The sequence below is a fragment of the Eleginops maclovinus genome, chromosome 15 (genome assembly GCF_036324505.1).
Source record: "Eleginops maclovinus isolate JMC-PN-2008 ecotype Puerto Natales chromosome 15, JC_Emac_rtc_rv5, whole genome shotgun sequence".
Lineage (NCBI taxonomy): Eukaryota > Metazoa > Chordata > Actinopteri > Perciformes > Eleginopidae > Eleginops > Eleginops maclovinus.
In genome coordinates, this window is record NC_086363.1 from 7,480,289 (window position 1) to 7,499,379 (window position 19,091).

The following is a 19,091-nucleotide window of genomic DNA, read 5'->3' on the forward strand; positions in this document are numbered from 1 at the left end:
AGACCAGTCAGAAAACAATACTTTATTTTGTTTAAATCAAAGAAAACTCAAAATTGGTTATTATAAATCAACAGGTTTACAAAAAAAGCAATTATCCATGATGGTAGGACACGGTGACGGAAATCATAAAAAGGAATATGTAAAGTAAATCTTCTGGAGTCAGTTATGCAGATTATGTGTTTTATTCAAAAACTAAAATAACCGAAATTCACAGCCAAAATAATGTTGAATTCCAACTGCCCAGTAAAAGGTATATAAGAGGATGTTACCACTTCTAAGGAAACAAAAACACACTACTACAAGAAAAAAAACAAAAAACAGTTTTTACCTAGTCCAGGAGCATTTCTCCAAGCACAGATCCCACTACATCATTAAGTTAGTCCTAGCAGTCATTCTCCCCCAGCCCTGACCTTAGTGTAACTAATTACAAACATACGTAGGCGGCAGAGCATGACTCCCTTTCTATATAAAGCCCCAAAATGTGGATATTTCCCCAGTTTTCAAACCCTTTCCTTTCCCAATGTATAATGTAGTATGTAAACCCTTGTCAAATTGACAATGTTGTCCTTATACATAGATCTTCAAGACACTGTAGAAAAATAGTGCAGCATAAACTCCTTCCAAGTGTTAAAAGCAGGACAACTCCAAACTGGTGCCTCTACTTTGCTGCCTGCTGAGCCTGACGTCGCAGCAAGACGTATATCTTCTCCTTGATCCAGTCTTTGTTGTATGGTTGGTATGTTTGAGTGTCCGCTCTGTATCTGTATAAAAAAACAAAATCATACTTTGAATGGAAGTGACCAACACATTTAATGCAAGATTGATTTTCATTCAAATGGATAGGCAGATCATACTTACACCAGACAGCTCAGATCTGCCAAGTCGTCAATGAAGTCAAACAACTGACTTATGTCGTATGTTATGGAGGGACTGTTTGGATTCATCCTCTTAAGATGCTCTTCATACATTTTGCAAACACCTGGAAGAAGGGTGCAGGACATGCTGAATAATAACTAAAATATTTGCACAAGTGAGCATCAAATTAAAACAGCTAAAATGGCACAGAGAGCACGACGTCATACATCTAATATGGCTAATATATTCACAGTTTTCCACTTATCATATCAATACTGCACATATTTTGTATTTATTCTATTCATCATAATATACTGCACATAGTTTTTTGTTCTGGATCAGAAAATACATTTCCTATGCTGATATATGTTCAAGGAAAAGTGTAATTATTACTTAGAGTGGGACATTAAAAAATGTAATGTTGGTAGTTCCAGGGTATTGGTTTGGAAAACAGATGAAGACTTACCCTCCATACATTCATTCACTGACTCATAGTCAGCGTATGTGCGGCCCTCTGGTCTCTTGGTTGGTTGAACAAGCAAAATTGTGTGCGACTGTAAAGATGATTTATAACATTAAAAAATACACAATAATGCAACCACATTATGTTGAATCACATCAAATGAATTATTGATGCCCCGTTTAACCTGTTACTGTGAAAAACCAAGCATTTAGAGTACATTTCTCCAATAGGTTATATAACACGAGATAAATGCACATTATTTTTGATCAGTTTACTGACTGTGACGTTAACGAATTACTATTTTACAATAGGTTCCACATAAGAAACTGATTCCACATGTAGGAAAACAAATAAAGAAGAGTTAATTATTAAGTCTTAACGTTAGCTGTCCATAGTAAACGAAGAAATTGGAAAAAGACACGATTGACAGAGAAACACTAGCATCGTAGCTTCTTAGCTTAGCGTTAGCTGTGATGGATTAACATGAGCTAATATAGCTGATACTGCGTGTTTTTTACATATTAAAACGTAAAACAAAACACTCTTACCATGGCTGCGCTGACTGCAGACACCGTCTAATTGTTGCAAAAGAAAAACTGACAAAAATAACTCGGTGTTTATTGCTTTTCAATTCCCCGTGCGATGAATGTAGCCAGCTGTTTGAAGAAAAATACTCAGAGGAAATGAAATACATTTATTTCCGGTTGTAAAGTGAGGTACCTTCAAAATAAAATAAGATGTTTCAAAGTAAAAGTCTGTTCGTGAAAACAAATGATCAGTGTATTTTAAACAACTTTTTTCCCCGTGGTGTGATAAGTCTTAACCTTTCTTCCTGATTAAATTATTTGGCTAATATTTTTGTGTTGTAACATTGCCACTTTTTTATAACCCTAATCATCTAATTTACGGTCTGATTGCTCCTGAAATGTAGGCCATAGTATAACTTAAAAAAAACAATTAGAATCCTTATTTAAAGTAAATTAAACAATATTTGTGTAACTCAGTAAATGTAGAATGTTATATTACACCACTTTATTTTGTTTTGTAGAATCTGAAAAATTGCGTAGTAAAAAAGTATTCTTGGAGACATTGCACAAAAATACGCCACACTTGGGTTTTATATCCTGGTAGTTGACATTTATTAATGGTTTGTCTTGGGTTATCACATTGACATCATTCAATTGTATATGATCTAAAAGGCTAAATATATAAATGAATAGGAGCATCACAAACAAAATACCAAAGATCAGACAGTAAACAAAATCAGAAACCCTGAGCTGGGATTTTGTCAGTTATAATGTGATTTTAATCATTTCTAATCCAAACTCTGATGTTAAAATAAAACTTGATATGGAGTAAGTTTACAATACATGTTTGTGTGAATCATTTGTAAATTCATCTTATGCGATTAACCCTGTGTTGACGGCGCTGATTATGAGGTATTAATTGTGTGGATGAGTATGCCCTTGCTATCAAGGCACCGCTGGGTGATCCTCTCCTTGGGGTCCCTCTGCGAGATGCAGTTGGGGGATCCCTCATCACTACACCACCACACTCTCTCTGGCATGCTCCCAGGGACAAAAAGTTATTGGCATTGCCCTGGCAGCTTCCATACCAGAACTCTGTACATTTGCCAGTGCCAGAGTCATAGAAGAAGCGGACCTCCCATCTGTCGCAGGAGCCCTCATCGCGAGGCATGGAGCACACATTGCCACTGGCTGGAGGGGCAGCAGCAGGTGGTGTGTGTTGCTTTGGAAAAAAATAAAAAAGGAGAGATGGTAAATTGGTCCTGTATAGGCTGTTAATTTAGAATATATCGATATATGTAGCGAGGATTTTTAGGTAGAGTAGTTATCATAAAATATTTTAATAATTGTGATCCAAACTTTTACAGCTGAAACTATCACCTTGGTTTTTAGATGGTAATATGAATGAATCTGGTGAATGCCCAGGCTAAGACAACCTATTACCACAAACATCCTTATGATGTAGACTCAGACTTTCCAAAGTTTCTTCAGAGCCAAAAAAGACGCTATAATTATATACATATATACATGGCACATCCCATAAAGAGTAACTACACTTTGAGTATCCTCAGTAGGTATCCTGTTTACTGAAACAAGATGAGAAACAGATGTTATTCCTACCACGGCTGTCCGGTACTCAGGACATCCAGCCCTTCCAAATCCTTGAGCTGGAGTCACTCCATCCAAACAACAGCCAAATCTACAGAAGAGAGATTATTTTAAGTTGTTTGATTTATGCAAACTTTATATGCTATTTATTAACTGATTAATGTGATTTAATGGTTCTAGGGGGCAGTGTTACCTGCTTTGAATACAGTCATTTAGGAAGCAGCCCTCATTCCTGGTCCCTGCGGCGGAGGTATGGCCGTCAGGACAGCAGCCATAGCGTGACTGTGCACATTGAGGACCAGTCACAGGAGGGTAGACAATGTTTGTTTGTGGCCTGGAAGCTATCGCAAGTAAACACAGACGCAGACATGGTCAAACAAGCCTACTGTATATGCCATAGACCTGTAAATATGTGTTCATATAGGTCTTTTTGAAGGGTTGGGATTTTATTTAGTAGTAGTTATGTTCAACTGGATCTGTTTTTAAACTATATATATGAAGAGTGTGTGCATGGCTCGGATGTGTGTAGTTAATTGGGGGTGGGTGGTTTGTGGTGGAGGAAGGGATAGGCTGATCTGCCATCTATGTGATTATATTGCTGTACATGATTGCATAACTCAGCCCAGAGGTTATGTTAAAAACCCACTAAAGAAATAGTTGAAAATTATGTAAGTTTTACTTTTAGTATGTTCAAATGTGTTTGTCTTTGTGAAAAGGAACAAAAGAGCAATGACAAAGCGTGGTCTAAAAATTACAACATAAAGGCACAGTTTCTTGAATTTACTTGAAGTACAGCCTTTGCTCAAATAACTGGTTGTGTGTGATAAAGAAATATATATTATCACATTTTCTTAGCTACACATAGAAAATAACTGCATTTTAAACACTTAGAAAGAGAATAACATTTCAATGAAACATCCTCCACATGCTCTACATACCTGAAGGGTCTTCTGGAACATGGGGCACAAATCCTCTTATGGTGCTTTCATGTGCCCTTGGGTCCTGTACACTTGGGACCACTGAAGATAAAGTACATTAGTTAAATATAAACGGGCACAGACAATCAAACCAAAAGAGGGTTCAGATTTGACTTACTTTGTGCTGCGTGGCATGGCTGTGAGTTGCATGTTTCCACAGAGATGGGTCTGCTAGCTGTTCCACACCGGGCTTCTGGGTAGGGGGTTAAATCTGTATCAAAACAGCCCACTCTCCTCTCCCGCACACCACCACCACAGCTTCTGGTGCACTGCAGAGACAGGAGAGGAGAGGGTTATAATGGGGAGCCAAAGGAGAGACAAAGGTTCCTTCCAAGTCCACAACACTCTGCATTTGACCTACCAGGCTGTAGTCAGCCACATGCCAGGTGATGTGTGTGTAACAGGCAGGTCTGCGACAGGCTTGGACAGTAGGGGGTTTTGCCAGTCCGTTGCAGGCAGGATCAGCCAGACGTTCACCTCCTGGCCCCACACAGAACACCTCCCTTGTCTGCTGGCCTTCCCCACAAGTCACCGAGCACTGTCCATTATATATAACAAAACAGTCAAAGATTTCAGTCCAACAGCAAACCATCATTATCAAATATGTCATTTTATGTTTCATTTTGTCTCATGGTTGATCTTAATTAAAGTGACCTGTCTTTCCTCAGGAAAATTACAATGATGATGGTCAAATTGATATTGAAAATGTAAAAGTTCTCTGTGCGGTACAAACCACGCTGAAGCTGGAGACGCTGTACTCCGCACAGGGATGCATGTTGCAGGCCTGCTGGCTCTGTGGCCTCTGCAGGCGCTGGGTGATGCAGTAAGACTCCTCCACCACACGGGGGTTTGCTGTGTCCTGAACCCAGCACTCCACACTGCGATACTGCATGCCTCCATTGCAAGAGGCAGAGCACTGGCCATAGACACCGGTTTTGTAGTGGTATGTGAGGGTCTCCCTTGTGCGAGGAGCAACAATGTCAGCAGAGTGAACAGAATTAGTGTCTTCATCCAAGCCCATAAACTCTCTATGGACCAGCATCTGAAGGGAGACAAATTACTTTCAATTACACCTCTGTACTTGTGCACTTGTGAACATAAATAAAAAATAGTAAGATATGAGAATATGCAATGCTATTCTACAGAAAATCAATACAATATAGAGCACTGAAAGTCTGTATTGTTTCTATCAGTTTTGTTCCCACCCTGCAGACACCGTCCACACAGATATCAGTGCGGCCCACATAGCACGGTGTCCCATCAACCACTGCAGGTCTGTGTCTGTAGAAGAAGTTCTCTCCTCTTGGTACACAGCTCAGCTCACATGGATTGGCCGCTGCAGAAAAAATAATAGATACATAAATAGATCAAAGATCATTTGTCAGATTGTCAGTGAAGACCTTCACCCCTGGTAATCCAATGTTAAATAATCTCATATTAAATCCTAAAGATTTAAGTGAACGTACAGTACATAATAGGCCTTTTACACACCTCCATAATAAGGCACCCATGTATGGTGTTTGCTCTGAAAGTCCGTTCTGTCAAACTGGGCGCACTGCTCCTGCCTGAAGTCCATGGATCCAACTGGACATGCCTGTTGTGACACAATGTTTGGTTATTGGCATGTTTTAGGATTCATTAGTGCATGTTGTGGTTGGATGTCATTTATGAAGAGGTCTCAAGTTACCTGTGTGTTGCAGGTTTGGAAGGACTTAGAGGATCCTAGGCAGTTATGCCCTCCATCCGTCCTATAAGAGAAAATAAAATAATGTGTTTACCTCAAACCAGTCATCTCTCTTAATGTCTTTGGCTTTATTGGTCATGCAGATCATGTGCAAAATGCATTAAATAATCTGACAATGCAAGATTTAAAAAAAGATTATATAAAAAATAATTCCTGTCCTACATTTATTGAAAATGAAATCAAACACGTATTGTAATATCTTTAGTACATGAGATGTTCCATCCTGTCACCCTATGTCTTACCTGGAGGTGATACATTTCCTGGTTCTCAGTGACACGCCTGTGCCACAGGTGCGGCTGCAGGGCCCATAGGCTGTAAACTCTCCCCAGTAGTCATGGCTTGGCTGTGTAAGCTAAAAAAGAAAGAAATCTACTTATTCCTCCAGCCTCTGGAACACATACATGCTCTCACACATCATCATATCCCACACCACCAACCACTAACACACATTATGAGCATCCTGGAGACACTGAAATAGAAACTGGAACATTTAGCCACAAACCATCCCCAACACTTTGCATAAACTGTCTTTGTGGCACATAAACATCACATGTGTCAGAAAGTACATATTGTGCCTTTCCCTGTGGAGATTTTGGACATACTGTACAAAGTGTTCTTTGCTATTTCTATCTGTACTAAATCACATGTTATGGACATGCAACTGGAACTACATTATAGATACTGTCAGTACTGAGACTTACAGTGAAGGCAGGTACAGCCAGCAGCTGTAGGACGCCCAGGACTTGTAAAATATTCATTTTCACTAGAAGCTTCTGCAGAACTGTTGATGAGAATAGCAACAAGAAAAAACAGTGTTGGAGTAATATTCAGATATTTGACTCATACCAAAGTGTTAGAAGTTACAGTTCTATAATCAGGAAAATTTACTTTAAAAAAAAGGACTAAATGCAGAAAATGTCCCCAGTGACTTCTATACTATTATTTATTATGTCTATATATATTGTTTTTATTATTGCACATGCATTCATTTTTATCATGCTTGTTTTGTCTAATAGTACTAAATGAAACGATTGATTATTTAATAAAAATGTGAAAAGGACAATAAGAACGCAGCTGCCATTAAATGTTTTTACATGAACAATTACAATAAATTATCTTAAAGAGTTTACAATCAATTTGTTCAACTAAATAATAATACAGTTAATATTTAAGCTGTATTCAAATACAATTATGGGCATTTTAATTCATAACAAAAGATCATACTTTAAAGCATTATATGGTTTGTGTGTAATAATACCTGCTTCTAAAGCTGTCATTAATTCAGTGTAGGATAGGAAATACAATATTTCCCTCTGAGATGTGGAGGAGTAGAAATAGAAGAAAAGACTCATACATACAATACTCAAGTAAATGTACTTTGCCACCACTGAAAAAAACATCTTAACTGTTAATACTCAATATAAATGATAATTCCATGTGAGATGAAAGCTACATTTGTTGATGTCGATAGTGATTTATTTGCTAATATCTAAGTCACGAATGCGCAAAATGTTTAAACCTGAATAAAACAAACAGTGAATGTCTTTAGTCTTACCTTCTTGAAGTGACTCCCGGCCGGTTGTGAGCAGTGCGGAGGGATGAGCACCTCAGTAGTGAGGGTATGCGCTGCTGCTCGGCTTTTCTATCTTCTCACCCTCTCTGCTCACCAAACCCACAGCCTGAATAGTGTCAGGTTTCAACCACACGTACACAGATTCCCTCCAAAAAAGATTCCGACTTCTTTTTTTGACGTTGAACACAAGCTATAATTTCCTCTTAAGACCCTCAGGCTGTGGGTCTACTTATGATGATATTTATATAAAGTATTTTCAATGCCAGACACATGTTATACTATGAGACGTTTAGAAAACAAACATGGGCTTCTTGCGTAACATTTGCGTAATGTTTGTTCCAACGCAGAAGAGGAAGAGAATATTTTGGTACACATAATTAAGTGGTTGCATATACTGTATACATGACACAAGAACCCACCAAAGTGAAATTTAAGGTGGAGGGATCTTAAATATCATGTTTTTCTTTTCAGGTTGCTGGCCACTGATTGTCCCTTTCACACATCTGACCACTAAATACAGACCAGTGGGTCGCAGCAGGGGTGCTGGTGAGAAGTAAACATCACATTTAGGTTTATTTTAGCGAGAAACCGCAGTGGAGCCTGGATGGGAAGAGAATATGGAAGATGTACCAAAAGAAGAGCAGCATTCCTGTGCCAGAAATTCATCAAAGAATAAACTGGAGGAGCCATCCAGGCTGACGAGAGCAACATACTTAAATCATATCTGTCAACTTAAAATACCTTGGTGCTGGAAAATGATAGCTGTGAATAATGTGTGTTTGTTACTGGGTGGCAGCAAGAAAAAAGATGACAGAAGAAGGAATAGTAAATCATGGTTCACATGCAGCACACGGATTATCGTCTTGTCATCGCTTGTATTAAAGTCAGCGGCACGTGGCAATCTAGAAAGTAAGCTATGCAACAAATTGTACCCTTGTTAAGCTCATAATGTTTTATTAAAAGTACACGACAGAGAGGTATTAATTCAACTTTATGGTTCTTTTTTTAAAGGCTGTATGCTTTGTGATATATTAACTGGAGTGAAACCAAATCATGCATTTTAGAAACTCTTTTTCAGTTGACATGGTTGTCAGATATAGACCTAAAAAGAACAATTTGCTCAACAAAAATGTAGTAAAATGCAATTTAAAAATCGACCTTTTTCAAAACCTCATCATCTCAACCAACCTTCATTCTCCTACCATCCCAATTTTGACTTGTGCATCCAGATTCACAACCTCACACATCACAGTAAACTGGAAGCTTTAAAGTCTGTCAGTCACTCTCCATCTCTTTGGGCTCTTTCTGCTTCTGAGCTAATTCTTCCTTCTTTGAGGGTTCGAAGTCACTCTGGGTTCTGAAAAAGTCATCCATTGTGTCGAGGAGCTCCTGCATGTCCCTGGACAACTGAGAGTAACCCTCCTTTATCTCTTCCTGCTGTTGCTTCAGGTCCAACGCTGCACTCATCAGCTCAGTAGTCTGTTGGCTGCAGTCGGTCCGTAACTGATCCATGTCCGTCAGCAGAGCATCCATGCCATTCATCGTCTGCTGCAGCCGGTCGACGGTTTCCTCAAACCCAGAGGTGGCCACAAAGGAAGGCCCAGCCTGGCTGTTTTCTGGAGCCTGGGCCTCAGCCTCCCGCTCTTCCTCTGACTCCATCCTGCTCATCTAGCCACTCTCAGGCACCTAATACTCAAAGAAGATATCTGGAAGAAAGGGAAAAAATGTAGCTTCTTGGCAATGTAAAAGTTCTAGTCTACTCTCTCAGCTGTAATGACTTTAAGCTCATCTGGTGGTGTACAGTGTGCTTAGGTGTTTGTCTATCCAGGTGCCCTTTCACTGACATCATGTAATCCTTTTAGGGAAGCTATCCCGAGCGAGTTAGCGGCAGGCGGGATATCAGATGATGAGGTTTCCCCTCCTCACTGCCATGTCTGTCTGAGGAGACTGAGTTTAGGGTGAAATAATTTGGGGTTTTTTCAATTCTGTTTCACCCCAATGTTTCTGTATCCCGTTCCCTCATGTTTTGCTCTAAAAATAAACAACTCACTGTATGTTTAGCCCAAACTCTGTGTGAATGGTTTGAGTACTTGGTGTCAGATAGGGGGACACAAGGCTGATGCAAAGCACCGCAGCAATGAAACAAATCTATCACTAACCTAGGTAGTGACAAATTAACATAACTAATCCACAGTGCTGTATATACATATTTCAGTCAACCCCGGATTAGAAAAAAGGTCCACTATGTTAAAGCTAACAACGTACTGCAGACAATGGTTCTATTCAAATATTTACTTTGAACTCTCAATGTGGCATGGATGTTAGAAAGAAGATTGTGAAATGTCGCCCTCTGATGGCACATTTTGTAAATGAAGTAGAGTTTCCTGACTGAAATGTTCTTAACTGTGTGTGTTTGTGTTTGCAAGCATGTCTGTGAGTGTTTTATCTGTCCTTTTTTGCAACTGTGTTTGTAAATTTACCCAAAATCAAGCCCTTATAACATGCAAACATTTTAGATATGCCAAGGGTGCCTTACAGTTACTGTGGCTCATCTGACTTAATTTAAGAAAACTGCACTGATGTTCAAGGATTACAGGAAAAGGAAAACAGCATTTTCAAAAAGTCAAACCACAAAACAGAATTAAACGGTGAATTTGAGAAAGCAATGATGAAAATCCACGTGTTTAAAGGCAAGTTAAAAAACTCCCAAGACGCACCAGCCCTTTAAATGGCTGTGAAGATAAGCAGTCGAATGGTGACCTCAAGTCTCTTATCAAAGCCAGCCAACTTGCTGCAGGGGGGCCAGAGTCAGGGGAAGACTACACGCCTACTGAGAGGTAAACACAGCAATGTTAACATTAGCTGTATCAGGAAGGCTGGTAAAGAATTCATATTTTGGGAATGAGGTTAGCATCATAAACCATACAAACACTCAGAAACAATTCAACAAATTAGATGCAACAATCATATTAAATAATCCACTCAACATATAAAAACCAGAGTACACAGATAAGTGTTAAAATACAGAGCAAGATCAATGCATAGACATCTTCCAAAGCAGAGGAGCTTATATTTGTCTTATAATGTATGTACAAAATAGAAAATCAATAGCTTTAATACTGAAAAACTATGGAAGGTATCTCTGATCTCTCTCTGGATATTTGCATCAAAAGCTTTAGCTTGACAATTACAAATAAAAATACATTAAAATAGTTGGAAGACGTAAATCATTTTTCATTAACAAAGACGTCTCACTTATTCTAACAGTAGACACACCATCAACAGAGCAGTATAAAGAAAAACTTCAAATATTTGGATTAACTTAGTTTAGACCCACTGTTGTACAATTTCTTGTTAGCCAATAGAATCGCCTATAGGTTAAAATGAGAAAATAAACTCTTACTTGTTCCTGTGGTTATTCTCTGTGAGCATCCACTATGTTTCAACACGCAGGCTGAAGATCAGATAGTGTGAAGCGTGAATCGTGTCCAGTACGAAGCGGCTCTGCCCACCTCAAAGTAACCATATTCACCCTCTGTGACGACAGTCGTGATGTTTCTATTTTAGGCCGGACACTGAATGCTGCTTATCTGCCATTCACACAGAAACTTGTTTGAGTGAGTGGAGCAACAGGAAACATCTGTATACTCCATTCAAAGGCTTCTTCAGACTTTCTATGATTAACTATTTATCCAATGTCATTTTTTTTTTGGAAAATACCGTTGTTTACTTTCTCAAATATGCCCTTATTTGTAGTTTTGTAAGTTTAAAATTGTACACTGGGTGCCATGTGAATGAATGGACTATGGTTTGTGATACTATTGTGTAGTATGTATTCCGGTCCAAAATGGATTGTAAGAAAATTATATGAAATTAACGTGTTTATGTTGTAATTCAAACACAACTTAGTATTATGCATAATAATGGAATAATTATTCGAAGCAAAAGCTTAAGTTAAGATGAAAACCAAAGGAAGTGTCTGTTTACAGTTTAATACCGTGGACAATTTTTCACATTATTTAGAGTTCTGTTATTTTCCTGTCTTCAGTTTGAGTTGTACGTCCACATGTGGATCAACTTTGGTTCAAATAAAACTGATAAATTCAAGAGTGGACACTATTATATTTGTTTAATTGAAATAAAAGTATTTCTTCAGTCACTCCACATGAGGGCAGTGTTGTGTTTCTAAGTTTTCTGATTCTGATTCGCTCTCTTGTAGGCGTTCAAGTGTTCCAACATGTATCGTGTGGCTGTTTTATTTACTGCTCTGTGTGAATAAAAGTTTATCATGTGTAGGTGTTTGCTTTAGCTAAGAGTTTTTGTTGTGTCTTGGCAGATTCTAGAAGAAGTGAGACTTACATTTCCAGTGAGACCAAACACGTGTGACCATTTAAGTGCCAACATGTGTATGTTCCTACGTATGGGAGTGCATGTGGGGGTTCAGGGGTATGGATTATTTGGCCCTGGGTTGTATTCAGAGAAGCCAGCCAAGCGTGAGGCGGAGAGGAGAAAGGGGGCATTGTCGTGGTCCAGATGAGTGTCATAGGTGCCTCAGAAAATAGATTCAGTCATGGGGGTTTAACAGAAACACACTTGCAACAACCGCCTGACACCTCAGTCTTTGGCCATGCTTGAACCCCTTTTATAAAAGTGAAAGGATTAAATGTATCAATTCTCATGGTCTGGCATCTGTATGTGGTTAAAGTTGGCTGTAACTGATTGGTGTTACAGTGTGCTGATTAGCTAAGGAGAAAAGGCAAGAACATGTTTGAAAAAGTGAGTCTGGTGTGAAATGAAACCTTAAGAGGAAATCCACGAGTATTTTCTATTTACAAAAGCATCACATGGTTAAAGTTTGTCTAATCAAGGCGTTAGACTACAGTGTAAACCTACACACAATATAGGTCCTTCATTCAAACGAATAAAAGTACCTTTATGCAGAATGGTGCATGTCAGAATTATATCTCTATCACTGTCTGTATTATAATTATAGATGCAAGCATTTGGATAATGTTACGGATGTTAGGATGAGACTAATATCAATAACTTTCATAACTGCTGGGTATAAATCAAAAATATACATCAGTGTTAGTTCTTTCAAGTCATAGTTTATATTTTGATATACAGTTAGAATCTGAATCTTGTAAGTAACTAGTTAAACATTTGGTAACATACATTTGAAAATGTTGTAGAGTAAAAGTAGAAAGTAACAATTTTCTCAAAATCATACTTAAGAATGGAACTAGTATTGTACTCAGTTTCCCTCCCTTCAAAGACATTCACTTGTTGGTTCTCATTTTATAAACCTTGATACTTTCAGGCCCTTATACCATCATACTGTCTGTTGTAAATTGCCCTCTTATTTTGGTAGAAACACTCCTATGGGTAACTTGGAAATAACTCGTCTCCACCTGACAGTCCCTGTCTTTTTCCTTATCTCTGTCTCTCTTTGTCTCGAAGAATCTCCACACAAACATCTGGTTCTTCTCCGCAGAACGCTTCCAGACAACCCTCCATCATTGCTGGTTGGAAGACGAAGAATAAGAGCATGGCAGTGTTTCCCCTCTATGATTTACTCCCAAGTAAATGAGAGCATGAAAAGTCTCTGTGTCACTGGAAGAATGGGAGAGTTATGGGCCGGTGGCTCGCATGCTGCCTCAGCCCGCAGGACCCTCGGGGGACCGGGGGCTCACCACGATGTCTTTACCCTCATAACTGTACCACTATTTATGGACTCTCCTGGGTGTGTATGGGGTTGTGATTTATGGCTCTCCATCTGGTGCTGCGGGGCATTGTTGTTGATACTTGGACATGGAGTTAAAGATGGAGTCTCTCTAGTGGGAGGGTTATGGGTGGAATTGTGGGGATCAGTGTGTGGTTTAAGGGGGCAAGCAGGGTGGTTGGACTGGGGATTGGATGATGGGTAATAAAGAATGCATTTATAGATGTGAAGTTAAGCTGTTAAAAGTAAAGGCTGGAGATAGACAACATGAAAGAATTAAATATTGCCGTCATGTTAATAATACACATATAGTTATATTGTGTTGATAATCCTGTGTGGCTTAAAGACGTGGAAAGGGAACAAACTTCCCATGGAGTTCAGCATCATACTAAAGAACACTGTGAACATCATCCATCTTCAACACAATAAGTCACTTTTTAGTACACGAAGAACATCTGTATCTAGATGTTAAGATTCCTGATAAGAAACACACGCTGTTTGTGTGTCCAGGCCCTACCCTGCCTGGATCTGGTTCTGGATCAAGTATTGTTGCTGGTATATGGTCTATAGTATGTGGAATATGCTGCAAGAAGCAATGTGAGGCATGCTTTGTGGTGGTGATGGAGGATAGACAAGTTGACCTTCAGAAAGGGGGGCTTTTTTACCTTCAAGATTTGAGAGGTTTTTCAAAAAGCCCTTTGCAGTTTCTTTCAAATGTCAGTCCCTCTGTAAAAGAGTGACAGTTAAATCCCTTCAAAAGACAGTTAATGCCTTTTGAGAAACCGAAAAGCTAAATTGCGTGATTTAGAGTGAAGAAAAAACAGCTAAGCAGCACTCCACCCTGATCTCTCAAATCTGGATCGGTTTCCTTAAGATGTTGCGTTTTCTCGTAAATGGGTGGGATTCCTGATCCCGTCCCTCCAGGGGAGTACAAGTGCATGAATAGCTAATGTTCCAATGAGACCTCCTCCGCTTTCATTTGGTGCCAGAGCATTTCTTCCCCACTGTCAGACAAATATAATTGTGAAGAATCCCAATTCTTACAAAACTGTTGCCTGAGTCAGAGGGGAAGTTTAAATATTTTCCTCCAGATTTGTCTCAGAGAACGTGGAAAATGTGTGATTCATGGTCCTTTGGCAAATGATTAACGAAACTAAAAAGGACTCATCTTACTGGTGCAGTATCGGTTGTATTGTTGGATGCTTTAGCATTAGTCAATCCTATAAAACTGTCCCACCTGATCAGTAGACGATGACACAAAATAAATCAGGGCAAACAGTAGTGATCCATAGATAAAAAGGAGGATCCATTTCAGGAATTGTTGGTCCTAAATTGAAACCACATTTAATCCAAGCAGAGCTGAGCTGAGAGGCAGTGAAGTTGCTGGGGATATTGTGAAATATTCCCACTGACCAGAATAAGACTTCTATGCAATACATTATGTATTTCGGGTGTGTTTCAGTCTATATATGGTAATTTGAGAAACTTTTAAAACAATTTTGAATAGACCTTTTGCTCCTCACAGCTGTTTCAAACATGTTTAGCATGTGATCCAGAGGAAAACTCTACTGTATATAATACATAATAGCTTGTTTAAAGGTCTTTATATTGCATGTGTGACAAAAAGCTTTAAGTCAGAAAGATGATAAATTGCCCCAAGTGATATAAAGACGTCCAGAACGTGTGTAAGATGTGTGTTATGTTTAACATTTGTCCTTGTCAAACTACAAAGAGGAATGAAATGTCCATTCCCATAACTAAACCACACTTAAATCAACTGTTGGATAAAAAATGGTGTATCACAGGGGTTGCCATGTTTTTCTTTTTGGATATTTCCTGCTGCTACTGCCAGGACCTCATTTACTGTTATTCAGGGCTGGGAAACGGGTTTTAGACACCTGGGAAATCTGACGCGCTTCTGCTCCGCTCTCAGCTAATTAGTGTGTGAACTAATTGCACTGCTAACTTTAGCAAAGCAGCAGCCTAGATCCATCTGTCCGCTATCTATAAAGAGAGACGGAGTGGAGCCTTATGGTGACATCTTGGCTCCTTTTAGAATATTCTAGTGAGAACTTTTACATTGGGAGTTGGGACCCTGTAGGCTGGTCCAGTCTGGTTCAAATGATCTTACTTTGTAAATATACTAGTGGAGACTTAAACATTTGGGGAGTAAATAAAATCATGCATTTAGTTTACTGAGACTCAACCTCAAGGTTCCCGAATACGGTGTAAACGGAACAAACAAACTAACAAACTAAAGTGCCAGACCTCTAATGTATGATAGAGAATGTCATTTAGGGAATTAAGCTAATTTCTTACTAGTTTAGCATAAATCCTGAAAGTAGGGACAATGAGCTAGTCCAGCTCTGTCAACCTCATGATGACGACAAAACTCTAGACTTAAGTCACAGCTCCCAACCGAAAAACGTGTTTCCCCTGATTTTATATCCGCTTTAATGCTAAGCTAAGTTAATTTCTTTCTGGTTACTTTTTGGACGCTTTTCTCCAAAGCGACTTACATACATTCAATACTGTGGACAATCCCCCAGGAGCAACCTGGGGTGAAGTGTCCTTGCCCAGGGACACAAAGACATGCTGACTGCGGTGGGACTGGAGCCTGCTCTCCCCTGATCCATAGTAGGTAGTGTGACAGTTTAATTTTGTGACACCTGAAGGGGTCTGACCACAATATAACAATGGAACTTCTAACTTGCCCTTTGGTGAAATGAAGCAATGCAAATAATTACTTTTTTGTGTGTCAAAATATATCTCTGGATTTTTCTTTGGAACGTCTTTCTAGGGCAAGAGCCTCTATAGAGCAAACAGATGTTTGTTTGTTTACTGTTGTGAGTCAAGCATTTCTCAAATCTGAGAATCTGGTAAATAAAACCAACAACAGAAACATGTTTTTTTTGTGATTTGAAGATCTGTTTCCAAAACCATGTCAGTGCTCAGTTTGGTTTTTAATGTTTGGAATATTTTCTTTCTATTCGTGCACTGTAACACACATGGCAATTGCTATTCATAAGATTAACATCAGAAAAAAACATTGCTTAACCACCAAGTCTCACCAAGATTTCACACACTTTCCCAGCTTGATAATAATGTCCCTTGTTTCAAGCTGAAAACAAAGCTTCCTTTGTGACAGAAGAAACCGGTCTGAGGTGAATCAGAGGTTTGATGACCTGTACTTTCACTGATGAGGAAAGCAGACGCCCACTTCCTTCAGACCCCCCACATGATATCACCTTCCTGAAGTTCAGGTTGAGGGTGTGGGTGATACTCAAATATGATATGTAATGCAACCAACATGCAACAGAAATTCGGAGCAAGATTATGAGAGATGGATTTAAAGTCCAGTTCTACCGTAGCAGTGGATCCGGTCTCTGTGAAACTGAGCTAAGGGTTGACCGGGGGTCGATACAGAGGAGAATAAGCATAGTATGACTTGACGTCTAACTTACTTGTTAAAGCGAACACGAAAACAAATCAGTCACAAGGGATGGTGGTAAAGTGGCACCTGGTTTAGAAATATCCATACCAGGTGCAAAGTGAAATGCTCTTGAAAGGTGGTTATGTGAGATCAGAGGTCAGGCTGTGGGTTACTGCTGCTGTGCAGTAAGGGAAGGAGAGACATTATAACACTAATGTTTAATTTGTTACCTTGTTTTGTCCCTTCATGTAATGTGAAAGCCAAGTGTTGCACAAAATAAAGGGTTACTACTTCAACACTTCTCTATTAACTGTAATTTAGGTTGCAAAATGTATTATTGTTATAACATTTAAAGCAGTTTGGGTCTACAGGAACTCTTACAATAAGGAAATAAAGGAAGTGCCAACTATACATACAGTGACCTGAGAGGAAGTGAAACTGAGAAAAGAAAGGAAATGTTTTTTGTCCAAAAAGGCTGTGTTTGTTGTGATGAGATCTGAGACAATGGGTTTGGTTTCTCTACTGCCATATCTAAAGGTACATTATTTCACTCATTGAGCTGATTTAACAACACATTTAACTCTCATTTAGGAATTAGAATCCTCCTTTGAGTGCAGCCACCTAGATGACATGACACCAGCTAGTAATGTAACATAAATCATGTCAGAAATAGAAGAAAAGACCAGCCATGATAAAAAAGAAAGTGCTTTTGAGGTCAAACACTAATGGATTGTGTGACAGTTACACTGATCTCTCTTACACAACACCTCATGTCATAATTCTTCACAGGGATTATCATTTAATCATCCAATCTCCTGCTATTGTTGACGATACATGATGTACATGCGGGAATTGCTGGCCCATAAAGAAGGGAAAACTGTCCAAAGTGTATTTATAAAACATGTCCTGAAGGTTATCTGATCGCCCTCCTGATACCATAACACTGGTTTTGTCAGCAGATGCAGTTCATGCTGCCACCTGCCAACCAGCTGCTTCTGTGTCATCATCTTGATTCTTTCACGACTGCTGAGCCACAAAGAAAATAGTTATATTGTTAATCAGTGAACTCAGGAGAATAACAAAGTGTGATCTAATGTTTCCTGGGGATGTTTTATGAGCCCGATGACAGAGATGACAGTTTCTTCCTGTGCTGATTAGATACCAACGCTGTCTCAAACAGGGCGAGACTGGGCTCAGGGCCTGTGAGGTATAAAACCTTCTGTAACATGGATTGAATAATGTGTAAGTCTCTTGTACAAATAACTGAAGAACATGCAAATAATAATAAATAGATTATATAAAATAGTCAATTGAATTCTGTCAGTTATATCATATAGAGTTATATTTTGAGAATACTTTTTCCTAGGCTCTAACTTAGACAGAAGGATGACTTGTTGCAGAGACAAATTTAAAAACTAATAAAAACATGCTCAATATAAAGTTAATGTATACTCCCTTTTGTTTTACGTTTAGCTTTTAAAATGCAATCATTTTCAACCCAAAAAAAATGCATTTGCAAACTTTTAAATAATATTTTTTCAGAACATTTCTGCTCAAAACAATAAAGAAACACATTGCTAATGGATTCATTAAATGGGGTATACCCTTATTACAAATCAAAAGAATATTTGAGACAAATCCCCTGGTTCTCAAATATCTCGGTATATTTAGCATCTCATTTGTGTGCCAAACGTACAAAAGCCCCACTATTTTCCCATCGCATCAGCATACATAATGGGGGGTGCCACATGGGCAGCGATCAGAGATTGCATTACACACCCACTGAGGCATTTCCTGTGGCGTTTCCTGCTTTCTTCATGACTTCATGTGCTAATGTCCATTTAATCCTGGCAAACTCTCGACAGCGCTTTCTGTCTCAGGCTCTGATATCACAAAGGCTTCCTCACACAGTTGTCACTCTGAACTGAAAGCAGCAGACTGGGCTCCCGGTATTTGACAGCCGATGGAGGAGATAAGCTGTGTAATGATTGTAGGTGAACATGTACAGCTTCTTGTGAGTGCATGTATGTGAAGCAAAATAGAGAACTGCCATGTTTAGCCTACAGGGGAAGACTGTCTGGGAAATGATGAAACAAATGTCAAGCTGTACAAAATCTGTGTCAAAAGCATCTGAGTGCTAATCTAAACGGATGTATTGACGTTAAAGACATGAACGCATTAGTCGAGCA

General features: G+C 39.0%; 2 protein-coding genes across 3 annotated transcripts; both read right to left on the reverse strand.

Annotated features, from left to right (window-relative positions):
* Nucleotides 1–7: 7 nt before the first annotated feature.
* Nucleotides 8–2,048, reverse strand: erh (ERH mRNA splicing and mitosis factor). The gene is made up of 4 exons (XM_063902601.1): nucleotides 1,867–2,048; nucleotides 1,322–1,409; nucleotides 859–979; nucleotides 8–761 (listed from the first exon to the last, which is right to left on the reverse strand). Exons 1-4 carry the CDS (start codon nucleotides 1,867–1,869, stop codon nucleotides 659–661), a joined length of 315 nt encoding a protein of 104 aa, XP_063758671.1. The 5' UTR covers nucleotides 1,870–2,048; the 3' UTR covers nucleotides 8–658.
* A 380-nt stretch (nucleotides 2,049–2,428) lies between these two features.
* Nucleotides 2,429–7,693, reverse strand: paplnb (papilin b, proteoglycan-like sulfated glycoprotein). 2 transcript variants are annotated; one of them, XM_063902599.1, is made up of 13 exons: nucleotides 7,433–7,466; nucleotides 6,876–6,955; nucleotides 6,417–6,526; nucleotides 6,118–6,178; nucleotides 5,922–6,024; nucleotides 5,636–5,766; nucleotides 5,164–5,472; nucleotides 4,792–4,968; nucleotides 4,549–4,699; nucleotides 4,392–4,472; nucleotides 3,647–3,794; nucleotides 3,466–3,544; nucleotides 2,429–3,067 (listed from the first exon to the last, which is right to left on the reverse strand). In XM_063902599.1, exons 1-13 carry the CDS (start codon nucleotides 7,449–7,451, stop codon nucleotides 2,714–2,716), a joined length of 1,803 nt encoding a protein of 600 aa, XP_063758669.1. In that variant the 5' UTR covers nucleotides 7,452–7,466; the 3' UTR covers nucleotides 2,429–2,713. The 2 variants fall into 2 exon arrangements, with proteins under 2 accessions (XP_063758669.1, XP_063758670.1); XM_063902600.1 differs by having other exon boundaries at nucleotides 2,916–3,115; nucleotides 3,271–3,544; nucleotides 7,433–7,693.
* Nucleotides 7,694–19,091: the final 11,398 nt, after the last annotated feature.